Source organism: Pyrus communis, chromosome 3 (genome assembly GCF_041283825.1).
Source record: "Pyrus communis isolate YQ-2024b chromosome 3, ASM4128382v1, whole genome shotgun sequence".
Classification (NCBI taxonomy): Eukaryota; Viridiplantae; Streptophyta; class Magnoliopsida; order Rosales; family Rosaceae; genus Pyrus; species Pyrus communis.
Window position 1 is genome coordinate 29,263,420 of NC_142567.1, and position 20,778 is coordinate 29,284,197.

At 39.5% G+C, this 20,778-nt stretch overlaps 4 protein-coding genes across 6 annotated transcripts; 2 read left to right on the forward strand and 2 right to left on the reverse strand.

Annotated features, from left to right (window-relative positions):
- Window positions 1–609: 609 nt before the first annotated feature.
- Window positions 610–5,966, reverse strand: LOC137715901 (uncharacterized). The gene is made up of 8 exons (XM_068455262.2): window positions 5,281–5,966; window positions 4,406–4,515; window positions 3,764–3,820; window positions 3,371–3,670; window positions 2,891–3,132; window positions 1,586–1,892; window positions 1,228–1,501; window positions 610–1,043 (listed from the first exon to the last, which is right to left on the reverse strand). The coding sequence occupies exons 1-8, from the start codon at window positions 5,695–5,697 to the stop codon at window positions 789–791; spliced, it is 1,962 nt and encodes a 653-aa protein (XP_068311363.2). The 5' UTR covers window positions 5,698–5,966; the 3' UTR covers window positions 610–788.
- A 3,394-nt stretch (window positions 5,967–9,360) lies between these two features.
- EML3 (Emsy N Terminus (ENT)/ plant Tudor-like domains-containing protein) lies at window positions 9,361–14,451 on the forward strand. 2 transcript variants are annotated; one of them, XM_068454449.2, is made up of 10 exons: window positions 9,361–9,880; window positions 11,359–11,564; window positions 11,672–11,781; window positions 11,877–12,105; window positions 12,212–12,406; window positions 12,525–12,593; window positions 13,228–13,476; window positions 13,569–13,637; window positions 13,720–13,783; window positions 14,103–14,451. In XM_068454449.2, exons 1-10 carry the CDS (start codon window positions 9,853–9,855, stop codon window positions 14,273–14,275), a joined length of 1,392 nt encoding a protein of 463 aa, XP_068310550.2. In that variant the 5' UTR covers window positions 9,361–9,852; the 3' UTR covers window positions 14,276–14,451. The 2 variants fall into 2 exon arrangements, with proteins under 2 accessions (XP_068310550.2, XP_068310551.2); XM_068454450.2 differs by having other exon boundaries at window positions 9,371–9,880; window positions 14,006–14,451.
- A 39-nt stretch (window positions 14,452–14,490) lies between these two features.
- LOC137715207 (uncharacterized) lies at window positions 14,491–16,432 on the reverse strand. Its single transcript, XM_068454451.2, has 2 exons — window positions 15,966–16,432; window positions 14,491–14,966 (listed from the first exon to the last, which is right to left on the reverse strand). Exons 1-2 carry the CDS (start codon window positions 16,318–16,320, stop codon window positions 14,644–14,646), a joined length of 678 nt encoding a protein of 225 aa, XP_068310552.2. The 5' UTR covers window positions 16,321–16,432; the 3' UTR covers window positions 14,491–14,643.
- A 1,265-nt stretch (window positions 16,433–17,697) lies between these two features.
- LOC137714862 (tyrosine-sulfated glycopeptide receptor 1-like) lies at window positions 17,698–20,647 on the forward strand. Of its 2 annotated transcripts, XM_088691776.1 has the most exons (3): window positions 17,698–19,721; window positions 19,806–20,118; window positions 20,190–20,647. In XM_088691776.1, exons 1-3 carry the CDS (start codon window positions 17,978–17,980, stop codon window positions 20,326–20,328), a joined length of 2,196 nt encoding a protein of 731 aa, XP_088547902.1. In that variant the 5' UTR covers window positions 17,698–17,977; the 3' UTR covers window positions 20,329–20,647. The 2 variants fall into 2 exon arrangements, with proteins under 2 accessions (XP_088547902.1, XP_088547901.1); XM_088691775.1 differs by having other exon boundaries at window positions 17,698–20,118.
- Window positions 20,648–20,778: the final 131 nt, after the last annotated feature.

Below are 20,778 nucleotides of genomic sequence, written 5' to 3' on the forward strand. Positions count from 1 at the left end.
AATGTGGCCATTTGAAATTATTGAAAAAATTAAAGGAAAAATTATTGGAAGAGGTAAGAGAATAGAATGTGAAGAATTGAAATAAAATGAGGTAAAATAGTATGGAATGGTGGAAAGTATGTGAGAAATGGTGTAGGAATGACTTAGGTATTTATAGGAAAAAAATTATAATTTTCTTTTTAAATTCGTCCAAAAAAAAAAAAAAAAATCAATTTCCTACGGTAACCTGATGTCAGCATGACATCAGCTAGTCGTTGCTAGCTGGCGTCAGCATGACGCCAACTAGCTGTTAGCATTCAAATGGGCTGAGCTGGAGAGCTGGCAAAATGTCAAGCTTGACATTCTGGCGCTTGAAGGCTAGCTAGCTAGCTGGAAGTGGTTAGCCCGCTGGCTTGATTTGGGGGTTTTGACTTAGTGAAACCCACGAGCCCTTTGGCCTAACCCTCGGTTGGAAATGATTCTCGTGTCATTCCGAGCTATTTTAACCTTATGGCCTTTTGACCGGATCAGTTGGAGATGGCCTCATAGCCAATCTTTCAGCAGCATGTTCCTTTTGACCTGGTTTTTCTTGCATTTCTTTAAGCTGTATAAATTGTTTAGAAACAAGAATCATACAACATTGCCACTTTATTTCATCGTCAGACGTAAACGAAGGAGAAGAAAACCCCCGAATTTGACTATTATATACGACAACTTAATATGACATGACCGAAGATAATCTGTCGAGGAAAAACGAAACAAAAATCTCGTTTTGCCAACTATATAACATTGTAATTAGATAATCAAACTCATGAAGAGCAAGATAGCATGCAAACTCCAGGCCTATAAGCCCACGCCGGGGGCAGGCGAGCGTATTTCTCCATTCCCGGTTGCTCATCATATGGTCGTTCCATTACTTTAAGCACCCTCCGAACCTCCTCAAAATCACCTTGTTCAGCTGCATCAATGGCACTCTGGCATAAGTAGTTTCTGAGAACATATTTAGGGTTCACTGCATTCATTGATGCCTTCCTCTCCTCATCGGAGATGCCGCTACTGGCCAGCTGCACAAACAAAAACTATAATTTGTGAGAAAATCAGATGACATAATGTTCGCTTTTGACGAGAATCTAGCCACTGGATGAGTTTAACAATATTCTGAGCGAAAACAATGTTTACGATGAATACAATGTTGGTATCAAACCAATACCGAGATGGAAGTTACAAGAAAACCAGGGTTCATCATACCTCCTCTATGTAGATTTTCACCCAGCTGATCCATGCCTCCTTTCGCTCCTGCCCAATATCTAATAGAACAGCCTTTAGTGGGTTCAACAACTCCTCTTCGGGAATGTTGGGATCAGCTTTGATATTGGATAGCAGCCGAAAAAAGTTTGTGTAATCCACTTTGTCGATGGCCATGTTATTCAGAAGTTTACTGATCAGCTGTTTAATGTACTTGGGGAGACCAAGTTTTTTGGTCATAATAGCTTGATAGTCATCCATGAACTTGGTTCCATATCTGTAAAAATCCCCCGAAAATTGAAAATTAACTCCCACTTCAACATACATTTAATTAGGATAGAGGTGTAGGAATGACAATTACCTTTCCATTGCATAATTCGCCTCCTTATCATCTATCAACTTGGCTGCTACCAGAGTTCTAGTGAATTGTGCAATATTCCATAAGCCGATATCTGGCTGATTTGCAAAACAATATCTCCTCCCAGGAAGATCCGTGGTATTCGGCGTGTAACGTGGATCAAATGCATCCAGAAATCCAAAAGGACCATAATCGATGGTAAGACCCAAAATGCTCATATTGTCAGTGTTTAACACACCGTGAGTAAAACCAACCCCCTGCCATCTGGCAACCAAGGAAGCAGTACGCTCAGCAACCTCTACTGCCCAAGCTGTTAAAAAACCATGATGGGAGCAAAAGTTCAGAAAAACAACTAATTAAGTATGATGTGCAAGACGTCTATCAGAAACTATTTTCGGAGTGGCAGTACGGGTAGATGAGAGAAAAGACCAAGGTTCAGTACAATAGTCGTAACCACATTTGGTACAAACCTAGCATAACATATTTAGCACTAAAACTTTACAAGCTAAACAGAAACTGGTGATGTATCAAATCGTCTCTTTTCTTTTCTTTTTTTCATTCTGTGAAACACAATGACTAAGTTCTATTAATATAATAAGATGGTCCCTGTGTAATGTGCTCCAGCATGGACCACAGTATCAACAGCAGACATCTGATTTGAGTCTTCACTCAGTTCCATGAAGAAACTCTATGGATGCAACTTTAAAACAAGATATTTCGTCCCTATTCGTATTAGCTTTTAACAGAACCTGAAGCCATTTTTATTAGTCCAAAGTGTACATTGCATACAAGAGAGATACCATCCCATCTTAATCACTTTCCATGCCCAATATGGGAGCTCACCACACTACTAACTTGGCCGGAATACAAAACTTCCTACAAAACTACTGAACCAATTAGGACTCTGCAACTGTCAACTGAGTGTACTAAATAGGTGTTTGGCATCTAAGTCAATCCAAATGGTTTTTCTAAAGAAGAAAAAAGAAAATTGAACTTCTATAGTTACGAATGCAGGCATACATGAAGGAAATGTATGGAAGCTAAATCCTAAATAAGTGCTTCAATCCTAAATCAACCCAAATGGTTTTTCTAGAGAAAAATGAAAAATAAACTACCATAATGCCATGGGATAAGACCATAGGAAGGTGCACAACATGAGAAAGTTATGACCAGTAAACTTATACAACACTTGTAAACTGAAGTTCCGATTCATTACGCTTCCACAATAAGAAATAGTTTATCCTGTCTTATTGAAAGTAAATTAAGGCACCAGCACCAACACCTTGACTCCAAAGAAAAAATTATTACCTGCATACTTGTTAGATGTCAGATCAAGAACTTCTTCGTTGCCTGTGTTGAAAGATAAACTCTCGCTTCTACTCATGTTCTCTATATGAGGAAAGTGATGCCTAATGGCATAGTCTGCAAGAGCACGAACAATTTCAAGGTCCTCCTTTTCTCTAGAGGCATGTATTTGGTATGACCCAAAACGCAGAAAGGATGGAGAAACCCTGCAAACAATTGCACCAGGCTCCTCTTTTGGATTGCCACTGCAAATGAAGACATGAGGAATTTCTTTTAAGAAGAGAATAAGAAGAACATATATTCCTAAAAAATTCATCCTTTCCCCGACCAAGATATTGATATCTTAGCATACGATCAAACCGAGAAGGTTCTTTTATCTCAAAGACTAAAGAGAAATTATCCAGTAAAGATGGTGTATGGTTCTCGTAGTAAAACATGATTAGGTAGAAAAATACTCATTGCATAGAGTTCTAATTAACATACTCATAGAACATGTCACGCGTGACAAATTTTCCTGTTGTCACAAGACAGAGAGCTCGTGTTGTTGGAATTCCAAGATTATGCATTGCTTCACTGCAAAGGAATTCCCGAATGCTACTACGAAGCACTGCAAGGCCATCTGCAAACCGACTGTAAGGAGTCTTTCCAGCACCTTTAAGCTGAAGTTCCCACCTTTCAGACTTAGAATTAAGAACCTCCCCAAGAGTAATAGCCCGTCCATCTCCCAACTGTCCAGCCCACATGCCGAATTGATGTCCACCATAGCATTGAGCATAGGGTAACCTGCATAAATAAAGCAGTTACGATCCAGTTGTTGATGAAAATTGACAAGCACAAATGTGAGCCTCATAACATAATATTCAGAGAAGCACTTACGATCCCACCAAGGGAGACGCCCCAGAGAATAAAAGAGGGAAATCTGGCCTTTCAAATCTGTAACTCCAAATAAGGTGGAAAATTAGTCCCATGAACCATGACATACCACAAGTGCAAAACATATGTACTCATCATTCATCAGAGTGAAGTACTATGGTATATTAGTCAAGGTTTAGGTACAGCAAGTCCGAAACCAAAGCAGTCATACAAGATGCAAAACACATGTACAAAGGAAACAATAACCCCAGCTAAATATCAGAACTCGAAGAAAAGAAAATTTCAATCAATAACACGAATCTTAAAAAACATGTGAAAATTTAGCAACTCCAAATGTATAAATTATCTGGGGCACTAATTTACCATATTTCCAGTTACAAGTTAAAATGGTAGTGTCATGTTATTTACACACTGATCTAATTTCCTAAAGTACCAACCATAAGGTTCTTGTGTAGAGGTAGAAACAGATTCAGGTTCCAAGGACCATCAAAACCATTATCCATAATATATGCTGTCAAAACACCAGTTTTTCTTTCTTTCTGATACCACCAAACACTCTTAAAATAAAGTTTATTTTCTCATCCATGTTCTATAAAAGCATTAACAGTTGATGTTCCCGGGAGCACAAGAAACAAGAACACTCACTCTGTAGGATCCAAATCAAGAAACTCAGCAACGGATTCTGACCATGCAACAAGCTGAGGATTTTCAACTTCAGCTGACGGGGACACTTTCGTATAACAAGCATGCAACACCTGATAATCAAAACCCAGAATGCATAACATCAAATTACAACATAATACCCCATCAGCTAGTAAAAATTTCAAATTATAGCTCAAAGCAAGAGATCTATCACAATAAACACTATCATGGCACTGCTCCACAGCCAAATTAAGTGAACTTGATAAGAAGTAGCTCTCGGACTACCACGATTCTAATTACAACGCATCGCCATCACCCCCTCAGCTAGTAAAAATCAAACTGGAGCTCAAAGCAAGAAATGAAATCACAATCAAACCTATCAATGGTACAGTTCCATAGCCAAATTAAACTAACCCAACTAACAACACCCAAACTGTCAGCCACTCAGCAATTTCTCGATTGAGTAAGTACAAATTCCAAAGCAGTTATGCATAAATTTAACAATTTTTCTGATTTGGGCATGAAACAAAAGAGTAAATGCAAGCCTTTAACTAGTACACACACAGACCGCACATATGTTTCAATTTCTTATTTGGTTTTCCTCCACTTTCTCAGCAACCAAACAGAACCCAGTTCACAACACACAAATCGTAAGTTACTTGGCCATTTCTCGATTGAGTAACTACAATTTACTAAGCATTTATGATTAAAGTTAACAACTTCTCCGATTTGGGTACGAAACAAAAACGCAAGTGAAAGCCTTTAGCTAGTAACAAACACACACCCAATATACACGATACACTTTCCTTTCCTCCATTTCTCAGCAACCAAACAGAAAATAACCCAAACATCAAAACAGAAAAGAAAAACAAGGTAACCTCTCGCGGAATCGTATCGGTCCGAGGATCACCAGGCAGCTCTCTGGTAAACGAGTTGTCCCAATTCAGATCTTCGAGCTTCAACCTAACCCTCTGAGTGTAACTTACACCGTTGCTTTCATTCTTGCAAATCTTCTCATCGCCGCCGTCGCTGGCCAAGCTCTGATTCTGAAAATCATGTGTCACGGAGTCGACCGACGCGGCGGCCTGCGGCGGGGGTGAGTCCATGGGTGCTTGCTGTTGGCTGCGGCCGGAGCTGAGGTTGCATGCGAGGAGGGGCAGCCTGGGAATTTCGAAGTGATTGGAGGGGTAAAATGGGAATTTGTAAGGGCGACGGCGGAGGTTGAGGGCGGTGGAGAGAGAGAGGCGAGGGAGGGGAAGTGTGGAGAGTGAGGAGAAATGCGAAATGATTTGCATTTTTCTTCTGTTAAATAAAATTTTGGGGTTTTTTTTTGCTTAAAAGTACAATTTTGTCATAAAATAAAACAATTTAAAAAAATAATAAATTCAAACTACATAAATAAATAAATAAAATTAAATGCATTGTAAATAAATGACTATGATTCACCCACACATTATCCTCCTCCCCTCCTCCCGAAATTTAGTGAGACAAAAGCAGCAATTGACGACTATGAGCGGGCTTGGCAGCAATGCATCTCTCGTTAGGATATGAGTAGGGTGATCTTACTTATTAATAAATAATCAAATCTATGATTGTGTTTGCACAATGCATGATTGGTTGCAAACACTGTTGCATTTACTATTGTTATACTGTGAACTTGTGACATGTATTCAAGGAGAAAAACCCTATTGTGTCTCAAGTAGAGAGGTTGTTTGTAGTTTTACGTTTCTTGCGGGATAATTTTAGTTGCTTTTAATTAATTTAACCTGTTGGTTCTAATTATCACACTTATAAAACTCTACTTATGGCTTCGTTCCCACTATGGTGATGGCCACCAATCTCTACCTTAGTTTAATGGTTAATCGGGTTGAGTGTGTCAACTGTTTTCAGTATCGTCGCCATAATCATCACCATTGCTGCCACCACAACCAAAACTGCCATCGCTACCGCCATCGTCATTGCCACCCCTCTACCACCATTGTAAACTATACATCCCAACAACCACTCTTCGCTATTGGTACCTAACCATACTTTCACAATTTTTGTTGTCATAACCATCATCCCCGTAGGCCCACACCGCCAGTGCTACTGCCATTGCTACCACTGTCGTCACCACAACCTACAACTACATCCACCAACCTACAACACCGCCGCCATCACCACCACCACCATTGTCACACTAACAACGCTATAATTGTTGCCATTATCGCTGCCACCTCTACAATCCAACCACTTTATTATGGCGCTACCAATACACCCGCATTATTGTCGGTGTCATCGCTGCAACTACCTTGTCGTCTTTGTCGTTGCCACCACCCCCATACAATGTATGTTGTATCATTATGTACCATGCTTTTACACCAGTTTTCATACTCACAAACTTTTAAAAATACAGTTTATCAAACACTCAACTGGTTTATTTTATAGTTGATTATCTCAAAGAACATGAGAAGTAGTTTTTTTTTAAAAGCACATTAATTCCAAACTAGCGCTTAGTTTGCTAACATGGCTCGTATGTGAGACCTACATTTGAGTGCCAGGTGGGTACTCGAAAAAAAAGAAGATAATGCTATCTACATGCTCATTTTTACTTCTCACATATTTTTCTCAATTTTTCAGTCATCGGATCAAATAAATAAAATAATAAAATTTGGTAAAGGTGTGTATGAGATAAAGAATGAGTGTGTGAATAGCACTATTGACACACCCCGACCGAGATCAGGGCGTGCTGGCCGTCACGTGGAAGTGACGTAGCCACGTGCACAGTGCGGAAGCTAATAAAATAGTAATACAAATAATGCGAGTAAATAAAAACTAGCAACATAAGGTGATAGAAACAAGTGCTAGCGTAGGTGAGACACAGATCCAGAGCAATAAGTCTACAGCAATCCAAAAGAAAATAATGCGACAACAGTACACCCGAAGGTGACCCTACACTGGTGATCGTCTGTTAGAAATGCCGGGAAAGCCCTCTGGGAAACCACCGAACTTGCTAGACAACTAGAACCTGGAGGGGCGCAAAACAAAAGCGTGAGTGGGCAAAAACAAAGTTTTTCGAAAACCATTCAACAAATAAGTTCTAACCCCTCGCCGTAAAACCTGTATACCTCCCAGAAAATAAACATATATACGTATATATAGATATGCCAATCATGCTCAAGAATATGCCATGTCGAAACCTCAGAATGAAATGCAAGTGCTCAAGTATAAATCATATCAATAACATATAGTCTGGCAACCGGAGTCACCTAACGTGACCTGTACGGCTGCATATAGAGCTCAAATCTCAAACTCAATACTAAACCTGCCCACGAGTCGGAACCACCTAAAGTGGTCTGTATGATAGGCTTGGGTGTAATACATATAAACGCTCTAGTGCTACGATCACGTGAAGGCTGGGCGAATAATCGCGGGTCACCTACGAGTCGGAACCACCTAAAGTGGTCTGTACGACAGAACTGTGCACCTAACTTGGATCCAAGGTGAGCGTGTGATGCGGGAGGTGAACATCACGTGAAGGACTGTGCCCTACTCTGGGCGGGAGCACTAACACCGGGGGTGCAGATTATGAGCTCACTAAGCATTTCGTATCGCTACTGAATTTAAACATGAATAACACTTACCTGGCACTTACCTGTGTGTCCACAACACCAAATATGCATACATATATATACCCGATTGATAATGCAACTAACGATGTATAAACAATGATAATGTAATGCATGGCATATAACTAATAAACATTTAAATCAATTTCTGGGAAAATATAGTATATAGGTATATACGGAAAACCAAAAGCCCACTCACTGGTATGTGGAAGGGTCGTAGCCCCCCTGCCTCGAGTGACCATGCTCGTCCTCGGGATACGTATCACCTATATGCGAAACTACAAAAACGTTAATTTTAAAGCACATAACCTACTTTTCGTAATAACTTCTCATACATTGCTCAAATGGGGTGTATGAATACACCAACGTGATCTACTCAACCTCAGGAACATCCCCATATTTTTAGAAAAAATATTCCGTTAGTTCTAACGGATTCCGTCAACGGCGTCAGGAATATTCCGTCAGACTTGACGGAATATTCCATCTTCTTTCCCGGCGAACCTCCGGCGCCGTCGCCGGCGCCGGAAAACTGGAAAATTTTCAAACTTCGATATTTCGCTCGTTTTTCACCCAAATTTGACAAAATTGGTACCAAAATGAAGCTTAGAACTAGGGGAACACAATTATACCACTTTTAAGGGTTAAAAACTACGAAATCTCACATGTCAAAACAACCCAACTCTGGCCAACTTCCAAACCAGTGATCCCGACGTCCAAATCCTTCAAATGAACTACTCCGAGCCTCCTTGGGACCCCACCAAGCTTCCTACAAGCTTGAAATTTCCTAAAACGTGAGAAATCACGTGTGCATGAATAGTACCCCAAATCGGGCTTCGTGGAATCGACGTGAAAACGATAGTGTTCTTACCTGAAAATGGTACGGTTGGACTCCCATGAGCCTCACGAGTTTGAATATGTACTCAGTTTCTTCGATCTGTGGAGGTTTAGTGTGCGTGTGTGTGTGTTCGTACGTTTTCGAAGGAAAAAGGGAAGGAATGGGGCTCGGGACAGGTGCAGAGAAACAGGGAGAAAGGTTGTGGTGTGTGGGAAGGTGTGTGTGGCTCCAAACATGCCAACAAAACCCCAAAACAAACAATAAACGTAAAGGAATCGAACTAGGGGCAAAATAGTCTTTTCACACGTACGTTAAAATGTTTCTGGGACGGGCTGTCACAACTATGCTAAAAACATAAAAATAAAAATTATTGAGAATTGTTATTGGCACTTCAAAAATCTCATAACTTTCTACATTTGGAAAGAAAAATACATTTGTGAGGAGTGTAAAATGAGATTTTTGAAGTACCAATAACACTTCTCAAATTATTAATTAACATAAGTAAAAGAAAAACCATCAGCCAATAGGAAACACGGAACTGAAACTGAATTATTAACTGAAAACATTGAGGCGCCACAAGAACTAGTTTGAAGTCCGCGACTTCCCTCCCGACCTATCTCCAATCTCCAATCCCTCCGCCGGAATTCAATTTCTTCGAATTCACACTCCAAGTCCAATCCCCACTCTTTTTACCCCACAACTCTTCGAAATTCTAGTTACGCCCCACAATTAGAACAGGTATTCCATTCCCATTTCGCTCCCATTGACGTCAATCGATCGTCACCGCTCTTGGGGCCCTAATTTCAACTTCTTTGAGGTTTTGGGACCGTGCTGTCCTAAAATTGGGTCAAATTTTGCGAATTTATCTGTTTTGGAGGGTACCAGTAGGTACAAGTTCAAGTTTTCGATGAAATTGATCGAATTTCCGACGTGGGTTTGCTGAATTGATTGGGTTTGACGTGGGTTTGCTAGGGTTTTAGCGAAAGTCTTGGTTTTGAGGAGCGGTGATGGACTACGAACTCTCAGATAGCAGTGGTAAGCTAAGTTGAATTTGCTTATCTGTTTTTCAATTTTGATTTGTATGTATTTTTGTTTTTCTAATGTGTAATTTATTGGCTCTCAGAGTAATTTTGACTCAAATTCGTGAATTTGGGTTTGATTACTGCTCTTGATGTTCGTTTTTTACTGTGAATTCATTATTTTTGTGGGATTTCCTTGAATTTGTACTACTTTGGTCTACCATGGTTGAATTCGAAGAAAGTTTATTGTCATGTAGTTTGGCTTGTGTTCCGTCTTGTGCTTCGCCTTTAATTGTAATGTAGTGTACCCGACTTGTGCTCGGAGGTACTAGGATTTTGTTTTTGGCTTTGTTCTTTCTTTTAGTTTGTATAAGTTGGTTTGGAAGCACCATGTAAGAGTTACACGTTCTCCCACAACATGTAATTTGGTGTCATTATGTTCTGGAGATTGATTCCGATTCGGGAAATCCCATTCTTCCCATCTTTAAGTTGGTCTTGCTTAGTGTTTTAAACTTTGTGTTTTGCATTCTGAGCACTGGGTGAACGCCCGAATGATATTTACTTTTTTGTGAGCAGTGCTTGGAATTGTTTCAGTTTCATCCTTTGAGAAAAGTCACTTGTAACTCTCCTCTGTGGAATTTTGTCAATGGTAGTTAGGTCCTATTATTCCGTTTCTAGCCAAGGTCACTGTGTAGGAGAAAAAGGCTGATGGTGCGAGAAAAGTAACAGATCGGCATTAAGTTAAAGAGTTTGTTATATATTGGTCACGTTTTGTGTGTTTGTCGTTGGTTTGTTTTATTCAGAAAAGTTGGCAATTAAGGCTGAAAATTATGGCTTATATTAGTTTAACATATTTTAACAAAAGGATGCGTTAGTTTAGTGTAGGAATAGTGAAAGATGCATTTTGGGCATGAGAGTGATTATGTTTCTGTTATAAATACCTGCAAAGCTGTTTTGTTCCGTTGCATGACAACAATGAGAAAAGCAATAGTTATTTTTCCGAATTAGCAAAATATTTAACATTGTAACCAAGGTATCTTTCTTTTTCCTTTTTCTTGTTTATTTAACATTGGTACTACTCTTGGATGCTAAAGCAACATTTTTAGGGGACTGTGCATGCATCTAGAACCCATCTTCTGTATTATCAGAAAATGTTGATGTGATTTACAATTTTAGTTCTCTTTTCGCTAGTGTCACGATACATTTGAGGAAGGTATGCATTCTTACGTGGTTTGTCTGGAATATAAGATCCATATTTCCATATACATATAGTTTGTGCATACTTTGTGAGGCACAGATACAAGAAATAGCCTGCTAAATATGTTGCGTGCATATAGACATGTATATAACTGAAAAAGGTGGCTATTGGCGGGGACAAGGCCCTTAGAAATGAAAGGGATTCCATGGTTTCCTATTGCAAAGTTCTTGAAAGACCTAATAGACTTGTTACTGAAGCTAGAAATAATAGTTTGCTATGTTCTGAAACATTTGCAGGAACGGATGATGACCTTCCGCCGTCTCATCAAAATAGGTTTCAAAGAGGTGGCCGAACTTCTGGGAATGGAAGGTCAGCAGCCGTCGGTTCTGCTCCATTATCTAGGATGCATGGTGACATGGAAATCCAGATTCACCGCATTGAGCAAGAAGCATACTGTTCAGTTCTAAGGGCGTTTAGTGCTCAATCTGATGCCCTCACCTGGGTAGCTGTTTGATTAATTATTCGCAGTTTTTCTTCCGCTTTTCTTTTGGATCAAAAGTATGATTGTGTTAACTCAGGCCTGAAAGTCAGTTCTTATGTACTTTACAGGATAAGGAAACTTTAATTACGGAACTTAGAAAGGAGCTGAGAGTATCTGATGAGGAACACAGAGAACTTTTGTCCAGGGTCAATGCCGATGACATGATCCAGAGATTAAGGTCTGATTATATTATGCCATGTTGGTTTGAGCAGCAAATACATTTGGATAGCTCTGCATTTTTTTTATGAGAAATGTTTTACTGTATGCTATTAGGGAATGGAGAAAAACAAGTGGGGTTCAACATGGTACACTTAATGCTGCTCAGCCTGTTCATGACCCCCTACCTAGTCCAACTGTTTCAGCATCACGCAAGAAACAGAAAACATCACAGTCCTTATCCCTCGGTGCTCCAACTCCTGCATTGCCTCCATCCATGCAACAATCCTCTGCAGCTTTGAGACGAGGTCCTCCTCCAGGACCTCGGAACAAGAAACCAAAATCTGTAAGTTGAAATAATCCTGGGTTAAGAAAATGGTGCAATGCTATTCATATATTCTTGGATTTGTTTTTCCCTGTTCTTTAATGGAGTTTGTTGCCCGCTTTTGAAGTCCTCACAGTACCCTTCCACAAATATTCCTGGAAGGCCCCAAGCCACTAATCGAGGTCCTGCCGGTGCCTTTGTGGAAAATGAGCCTGCTGAGGGTGAAACTGATGATCCGTTAGTAGGAAGAAAAGTTTGGACAAGGTGGCCTGAAGACAATCACTTCTATGAGGCTGTTATAACTAATTTCAACCGTGCTGAGGTATGCTCTTGCTGTGAATTCATCTGAACCTGAGTAAGCATTTTTTAATTTAGCAGTTTTGACCACACAACTCCAATAAAAATCTTCGTGAATTCCAACAATTCTCAAATGTTGACAGGGGCTACATGCTCTGGTTTATGATATTGGTACAGTGGATGAGACATGGGAATGGGTCAATCTAAAAGAGGTATACTGCTATTGATTGTTGTTTCTTTCGTAGGGCTTTAATCCTTTTGTTTACCAAAGATATATTCTTTGTCTCATAAAATATTTAAATTTCAAATCTCAAAAATCAAAGTTTTTATTTTTGTTTTTGCACATTATGACAAATGAGTTTGTGCGGGTTTATAGCACTTCAGGAGAATCTGAGGTACTTTGCTTTTCTGTGCTTGTTTTTGCAGATATTTAAACTTAAATCTGTACTCTATGCTAATTTTTTCAATTCCTTAACCATTTTATTCATAATAAAGCTACAAATGCAGATTGATTTTGAGTTACCTCATTATCAGCACGTAAATCATCATGTCAAAAGTTTGTGCTTTTTGATATTGAGCAGTGTTCTTATATATTTTACCATGGGTCCATTTGATAACCATTTAGTTTTTAGTTTTTAGTTTTTAGTTTTCACTTTTTGTCCTTGGGATGTGGAGAAAGTAGGGATGAACGAAGGTGGTGGGAGATCGAATACTTGCTTAACATTGTACTGACAGTGTAATGGGTTGTGGACCTTGTGGCCCATTAGATTGTGTTTGTGATTTGCCTTGTGAGCTCATTTCCCGATCGCTTTTTGCTAATTGTTGTTGTTCCTTCTAATGATATAGATATCTCCTGAAGATATTCGGTGGGAAGCTGATGGTCCTGGGATTTCTCGTAAAGGCAGTCGACCTGGACCTGGACCTGGCCGAGGGAATAAAAAGTCCACGGCACGTGGCGGTGCAGTTTCAGGTGCAGGAAGAGGTAGAGGGACTGCAAAGGGTTCCAAGAAGGATTTGCCTCCGCAACTAAATGGCATTGGCAGGAAGGCAATGAGCGATATTGAAATACTTCATACAGACTCGTTGATTAAAGAGGTATAAGTATGATGATTTAAGTTTTTCCTTCCCCGCTTTTCCTCCAACTACGTGGTGGTAACTTGTTTTTCCCGCTTTGCTTGATACTACAGGTGGAAAAGGTTTTCAGAGCCAGCCATCCTGACCCCATGGAGATTGAGAAAGCCAAGAAAGTTCTCAAAGTATGAATTCAAGCATCTTTTATGCTTTATTTGCGTGATGTTCTTTTATTGTCGGGATTGTAATGGTTTATATAAAACGCAGGAGCATGAACAGGCACTGGTCGATGCAATTGCAAGACTCGAAGATGCATCTGACGTTGAAAGCGGTAATAACTAATTGCATATAACCCATGTTCTATAATACATAATAAAGCTCCACTGCCTTATGTTGTATCTTTAGTCCTTATTAGTCAGATTTGACTTGGTACTTACTGTGTACAACTTTACAGTTAAACTTTGTGTAATTTTTAACATCAAGGTCATCTCGCTGCTGTGTTACGTATATATTTTTCCAAAAATTACAATGGCTGTATTATGTATTATTGCAGTGAATGTATCTCTGAAGCAGCACGGCTGCGCAACGTCTTATTAACTTTTGCTGATGACCAGTGTGCCATTTTTCTTCCTTCTTTGGCTTCAAAACAGATGAACGTACATTCTCCCAAAGACTATCACTAGACCAAGAACGAGGATGGAGAAAACGGCAGTATGACGAAATGGCTGAAGGTCGGGCAGTTGATGGTTCAAATGGCAACAAAATGACCAGAGACGGCAGAATTGCATCCGATGATCAACGTTTTGAGAGCGACGACATATGATATATGCCTGCTTGTAGTATTTGTGCCATATTCGGATTTGATGTTGAATCAAGTGAATGATTAGTGTAAGCGTTAGGCTTCGTTTCAGTTTTAGTTTAACCTTAATTATGTTTTCGGGGTTGTACTGGATGACACTTGACTGTAAAGATTGATTTAACGACTCTCTTTCTGTCGTATTTGTTGAGACAGCAGCTTAATTTTACACCGAAAGCACATAGCAAACCAACTAAGCTCCTGCAAATTACACACGATTACAAGTTAGCATATACATACAACTGCAGCACACTGCAATGGGAGAGAATCTGATCGCTGCGGAGAGCTCCGATCAGTTCTGAAATAGAACAACTCCATTACACATGGTTGATTATCTACAATGATGCAATGAATTCAAGGATAAGATTCACCATCTGTGCATCATAAGCAGGGCCTTCCATTTGGAAGTGGCCTGCTCCTTCAATCAGGTGTGTTTCAACACGACCGGCTGCAGAACTTAGCTTGTTCTTTAACTGCTTCACGCTCGTGAACCCGTCCTGTGTCCCCATTACGAAAAGTTTGGGTTTCGAGGATTGTAGTATGGCTTTGTGGTGTCTCCCGAAAAGGATTGAGGCAAGCATGCCGAAAGGATACCCCAGACTAACATAGCCCACGACTTGTTCAACCTGATCTACCGCCGAGCCTGCAATCGGGGCACCTACACCATAACATAGGGAAATTATAGAACATATGAGGAAATTATGTTACCCCCAGCTCGAATGATCATAAAACGAACAACAGACGGGACTATGAATAACATCTTATATTTTTCCGACCATGTCTACAACAATTATGTGCGGTTCATACCAGAAAGATCCTAGATCATGCTTCATAGTTTACCACAAGATTATTTGCAGAAAAAAAAACCATCTATTTCTCACCAAAACTGATTGACCTTGTGATTTTACTTACGTATTGATTTTCATATTGCAATTAGTAGAGAGCATAAACAACACATCGATAACCAAAAATCGCAATTCAGAACAAGAAGTTAAGGAGCAGCAGTGAGAGGCTGTTCGAAATTACAACGACGCTAGACTTTATCCAATCATAGCTCAAGTCCTTCACAATTACTAGAAACTTAGGCTTCTCATCATTTATCATCTTTTACAACATTTACAATCTCCAGTCGAGCTAGAGAAACCCATCATAGTTGCACATAACATTTTTCATCATACTTATATTCGCTTTGAATGTGATCAAAATCCAAACTTTTGAATGATCGAAGGACAGTTCGATCAGCAACACGAAAGTCAGAAATACTCCAAACAACATTACCAAATGAAATCCCAACTTCATCACACTTAAATGGGATAACTAACATTACCAATTAAATCCTAGCCTCATATCATCAATTCTCCCTCAAATCCAAAGCCTTCTTTAATTTTTCGACGACGCTTCAGAAAGTAATTAGTTGTTATCTATGTAACACTCTGATCACTTCGCAAACTAATATCCAAATTACAGATCCACAAAACCATTCACCAAACCAATCAAAGAAGCAATCTTTAAACCACCACAAGCTAATACACAATCCACAGATCCAAAAAATCATCTACATAAAAACACACCCTTTAATTTATAAACAACATGCTTAATCCAATAAAAATTGCAGAAACATATTCTAAAAGAGCACAAAAATTCAAAATTATTATACCTGCAGAAGAACCCACCAACAAAATCCTGTCAGCTGATTGATTCTCAGAAACCCATTTGCACACAGCAATCACATCCTTAATTTCTGCAAACCCAGTGAGAGAGGCCCTTCCTGTTGACCTCCCAACCCCTCTCATGTCAAAGGTCAGAGCTTTATAGCCTCTGTCTGCCAACCCAGCTGCTATTCCTCTCAACAGGCCTTGGCAGCCGCCAAGGACGGAGTATGGGTGCACCAGAACCACCACAGGGCTGCCCTTCTTGATCTCTTCTTCTTCTCCGGGTTTGAAGAGCTTTGTGCTGAGCTTGACTCCATCGCTGGTCTCAACTGTGCAGCGCTCCACCGTACAGTTTGACATCAGAGGAAGAGAGAGAGAGAGGAAGTTGTTGGGGTAGCTGGTGAGTGTTTTTTGGTGGATGAGAGTGCCAATACTGGTACACCTGGACTTGGGATAGTTTTCTAAAACCTTGCTTTTCGGAACATAATAACCCGAGTCTCTCTGTAAAACTCATAAATTTTAAAAATCATACGTATATTGTTCTAAAAAAAAGAATCATACGTATAATTATCAAAACTAAGGCATTAATATTAAACCAGTTAATTCAAGAACACTTGTATATTTTTATTAAAGAATACATTTATATCACAATAAAACTCAAATATAGTTAGTATGATATAATATTCTCATAAGAAAAAACAAACGAGCTCATCCAAGGTTTGACAAAAAAATAAAACAGCTCATCCAAGGGAGGACACTCTAACATGAACAAGTTGGGTGAATAAATCTACGCTCAAGTACAAATACACGTGAAGGTGGTGCAAGGCACATCCCACTTCAGGCTTGAAAGCTAAATGCAACTAGTAAAGGCTGGAACTACATAAATCCAAATTAAGCATAACGTGTAGTGTGAACATATACGTGAAGTTGGTCATGATCCCAGACAGTACTATAGATATCAGTTTAACATACATGATGAGCTAATAAAAGATGTATGATCATGCCATAATAATGTTTACAAAACACATAAATCATAACGTCTTCAATATATAAAATATTTGCATTCGTTGAGTAAAACATTGTCATGATAACATGATATTTCATAAAAACCCTTTCAAAAATCATATATCTCGTGTATAGGTTGAACCTAAAAACCCACTTACTAATACATTCTTGGATCGTAACTGTATTGCCATGTCTAGCCTCAAAATAAGTCTCTCCTATATGAAATCACTATATCAATCATTATTAAAACAAATGATTAATACAAATAATCCACCATCAATTTTTTGAAATCCAACGGTCACAAAACTCTCAACATGCTCACAAGGAAGTTCGGGAACTTGTCCTGAATGTGGCCCAATTTCTTCTTTTCTATTTTCTTGTTCGAGGGCTTAATTTCTTGTTTAATCGACAAGCTAAAGAGGACTTAAATTTCAGGCAAATAGTTTACAATCAATGCAGAACACGTTTTGTTCAAAGGGTGAATTATGAAAGTGCTTTTGAGTCATAGTCCAAGGTGGCTGTGGAAAACTTGGTATTGTTGACAATTCTGAAGACCAACCAACCTGATGTTACTCCTGAGTCCTGTAGCTCCTCATGACTGAAGAAATATGAGGTTCCAATTCCAAAATCAACTGGCAATGCGGAGAGTGACCAACCGTGAACGAACTCAGCATTACAACACGACCGGCAGTGAGGATATGATGACTTGTACCACATCGGAAAGTTAAGGAATATTCTTTCATGGGCTTAGTAGGAGTTACAGCTAGTCCGTTAAACCCACTTAGTTTTAGCGTGGAACTTAAAGGCTAAAATCGTTTTTCACCTGGTCGGTGGGCAGATTAGCTAGGCAACAGGAATCATATACAGGTACATAGTACAACTCATGTGCTTTATATTCTTCGCATGCATCTGCCAAGAAGCATGATTCATGTTTCGATGTTTCTAGCCCTTATAGTCTAAACAAAGCAGTGTGTTATATATAACCAACTTGTGAGCAATCAAATATACAGACATGGCACTTCAAATTTCATATGGCCTCCTCTTCATATTTTTCATCTCAAGTTTCATAGCTACAACCCCCGCATGCCGAAAAATTGATCAACACTCTCTTCGGTCTTCATTTGATATTGATTCTTCCAGTTTAAACTGGTCTTCCAACGATTGTTGCCGATGGGAGGGCATCACTTGTGATATGTTTGGTAGGGTAACTCATTTGTTGTTGCCTTCCAAAGGTATCAAAGGTTGCATTTCTCGCTCTCTTGGAAACCTCACACATCTTTCGCATCTCAACCTCTCCCACAATATGCTTTCCGGTCCTCTTGAGGCTCGAATTTTTTTGACCTTGACTCGCCTTCAGATCCTTGATTTGAGCGAAAACAATTTATCCGGAAAACTACCATCATCTCTATCATCAAGTTATATCCAGATGGTGGATTTATCCAACAATCAGTTTAACGGAAGAATTCCATCTTCATTCCTCCAGCATGCCCGGAATTTGAGCAGTTTGAACGTCAGCAATAATCATTTTACAGGCCAAATACCATCCTCTATCTGTCTTCTTTCCTCTTTGCTTAGAGTCTTGGATTTCTCCCACAATATTTTCAGTGGCTCAATTCCTCTAGGACTAGGAAACTGTTCCGAATTGGAGGTCTTTCGTGCTCGCGACAACACTCTCTCAGGGTCCCTTCCTGCTGATATCTACAATGCTCAAGCCCTTCAAGAAATTTCATTATCTACTAATAGCCTTTTCGGACCCATAGGTGAGAATGTTGGGAAGCTCTCCAAATTAAAGCTCATGCACCTTCATTACAACAATCTAGAAGGTCCTCTACCGCCATCTTTGATGAATTGCACAAACCTTGTTGAAATAAATCTGGGATTCAACCGTTTTGGTGGGAATATCTCTGCGCTCGACTTCTCTAAACTTACTCAACTTAGTAAGCTAGATTTTATAAATAATGCACTCACTGGTATCTTACCAATAAGCCTTTACTCATGCAAGTCCCTCAAAGCACTTCGACTGGGTTCAAATGATTTCGAGGGACAAATCCAACCTGAGATTCTTCAATTGAAAAACTTGACCTTCCTCTCGCTTTTTCGTAACAGACTCACCAATGTCACAGGGGCAATGAAGATATTTACGCGTTTCAAAAGTCTCAGGGTGCTCCTTCTTTCAGAAAATTTTCGAAGTGAAGAAATGCCAGATGGAGATATAACTGTCGATTTCAGGTTACAAAATCTGTGTGTTTTCAGTTTATATGGCTGTCATATGACAGGTCAAATACCTGCATGGATTTCAAAGTTCAGGAAACTGGAAGTCCTGGATTTGTCTTTTAACAGACTCACAGGCACAGTACCTGGTTGGCTGGGGGCTCTTCCGAGTCTTTTCTTTTTGTTGTTGAATGACAACTTGATTTTGGGTGAATTTCCAAGAGAGCTTTGCGGACTACAAGCGTTAGTATTGCAAAAGCCTGCGAATCAAACGGGCCTTTGTTCTCTTGAGTTGCCCGTCTACTTCAAACGTGGTAATAATGCAACTGTGCTGTCTTCACAGAGCAAGTATGTGGCCAACATGCCAAGAGTAATCTCCCTCAGGAACAACAGTTTAAGTGGCAGCATACCCTTTGAGATTGGCCAATTGCATTATCTTCAACAACTGGATCTAAGCATCAACAACTTCTCGGGCAACATTCCAGACCAAATATCCAACCTCACAGAGTTGGAGAGATTAGAACTCAACAGTAACCGTCTGTCAGGTGAAATCCCATCATCGCTATCAAGTCTCCATTTCTTGTCTACGTTTACTGTTGCATACAATAATCTTGAAGGATCAATACCAGCCGGCACTCAGCTCCAAGGCTTCAATGCCTCTGCATTCGAAGGGAATCCAAAGCTTTGTGGCACCCCCCTTCCAAACCAGTGCTTGTCTAGTAATGGCAATGATGCAGATGAGAATGAGAACAACCAGGATTTGGACGACGATGAGGATCAGAGTCTATGGGTTGGGTTATCCGTTGCGCTTGGTTTCGTTGTAGGGTTCTTGGGATTCTGTTGCCCTTTGCTTCTCAAGAGGATGTGGAGAAATGTATATTTCCAATTCCTGGACAATGTTCAATTCAAGCTCTATATGATGTGGAGAAGGCTTAGAAGAAGGTACGACTCTTTTTGCGTTTTCTTTTTCGATTTGGTTTGTGATGTTTAATTCTTGTCCTTGTTTTAAACAGGAAACTGGATAGTGGAGCTGAGAGTACAAATTGTTCAGAATATGCAAGCAAAGGTGAATCTTTCATGGGCCCTGACAACTTCCAAACCACCTCTCACTTTAGTGTTCCAGTTAAAGCTCCCTGCCCAGAAGTTGAATAAATATTTTTGTCTATGAAGCATGGATATGTACGGATATGGATACGGTGATACGATACAACACGACACAGCGATACAAAAAATCTATAAAAATTAAGATACGATACGCTATGGATACGACAAATAAAAATATACATTTTAAAACATAATTTATCATTCAAATTCAAGTACATTTGAGTTGTTAGAGAAGAAAAGTTGGAAATCTAATCCTGCTTATGTACAATAGAAGAAGTGTGAGAGTCGTATTCATGGTTTTAATTAAAAGGAAGCTCATTGTATTCATCAACTTTCAATTATAGATATCTCATATTAATTTTCTCATCATCTCATCTTTTTTAAAAGTGTAAATGCATTCTAAAAGCTGGATAAGTGTATCCTAAGTGTAAGATATACGTATCCATCAAGTCAAATGCGTGTCCATTGACCAAGATACGTATCAGACAAGTATGCAAG

What these genes read in the sequence shown, in the direction of transcription:
- LOC137715901 (XM_068455262.2), bottom strand. Translation starts at nt 5,697, where the DNA reads ATGCAAATCATTTCGCATTTCTCCTCACTCTCCACACTTCCCCTCCCT. An exon ending in GACATCTAACAAGTATGCAG is followed by an intron (nt 1,893 to 2,890) that starts GTAATAATTTTT and finishes GTTTTTTAACAG; the next exon opens with CTTGGGCAGTAGAGGTTGCT. An exon ending in GCGAATTATGCAATGGAAAG is followed by an intron (nt 1,502 to 1,585) that starts GTAATTGTCATT and finishes GGATTTTTACAG; the next exon opens with ATATGGAACCAAGTTCATGG.
- EML3 (XM_068454449.2), top strand. Translation starts at nt 9,853, where the DNA reads ATGGACTACGAACTCTCAGATAGCAGTG. An exon ending in CGAACTCTCAGATAGCAGTG is followed by an intron (nt 9,881 to 11,358) that starts GTAAGCTAAGTT and finishes AAACATTTGCAG; the next exon opens with GAACGGATGATGACCTTCCG. An exon ending in GGAACAAGAAACCAAAATCT is followed by an intron (nt 12,106 to 12,211) that starts GTAAGTTGAAAT and finishes CCGCTTTTGAAG; the next exon opens with TCCTCACAGTACCCTTCCAC.
- LOC137715207 (XM_068454451.2), bottom strand. Translation starts at nt 16,320, where the DNA reads ATGTCAAACTGTACGGTGGAGCGCTGCACAGTTGAGACCAGCGATGGA. An exon ending in GTTGGTGGGTTCTTCTGCAG is followed by an intron (nt 14,967 to 15,965) that starts GTATAATAATTT and finishes GTTATGGTGTAG; the next exon opens with GTGCCCCGATTGCAGGCTCG.
- LOC137714862 (XM_088691775.1), top strand. Translation starts at nt 17,978, where the DNA reads ATGGCACTTCAAATTTCATATGGCCTCCTCTTCATATTTTTCATCTCA. An exon ending in TGGAGAAGGCTTAGAAGAAG is followed by an intron (nt 20,119 to 20,189) that starts GTACGACTCTTT and finishes TGTTTTAAACAG; the next exon opens with GAAACTGGATAGTGGAGCTG.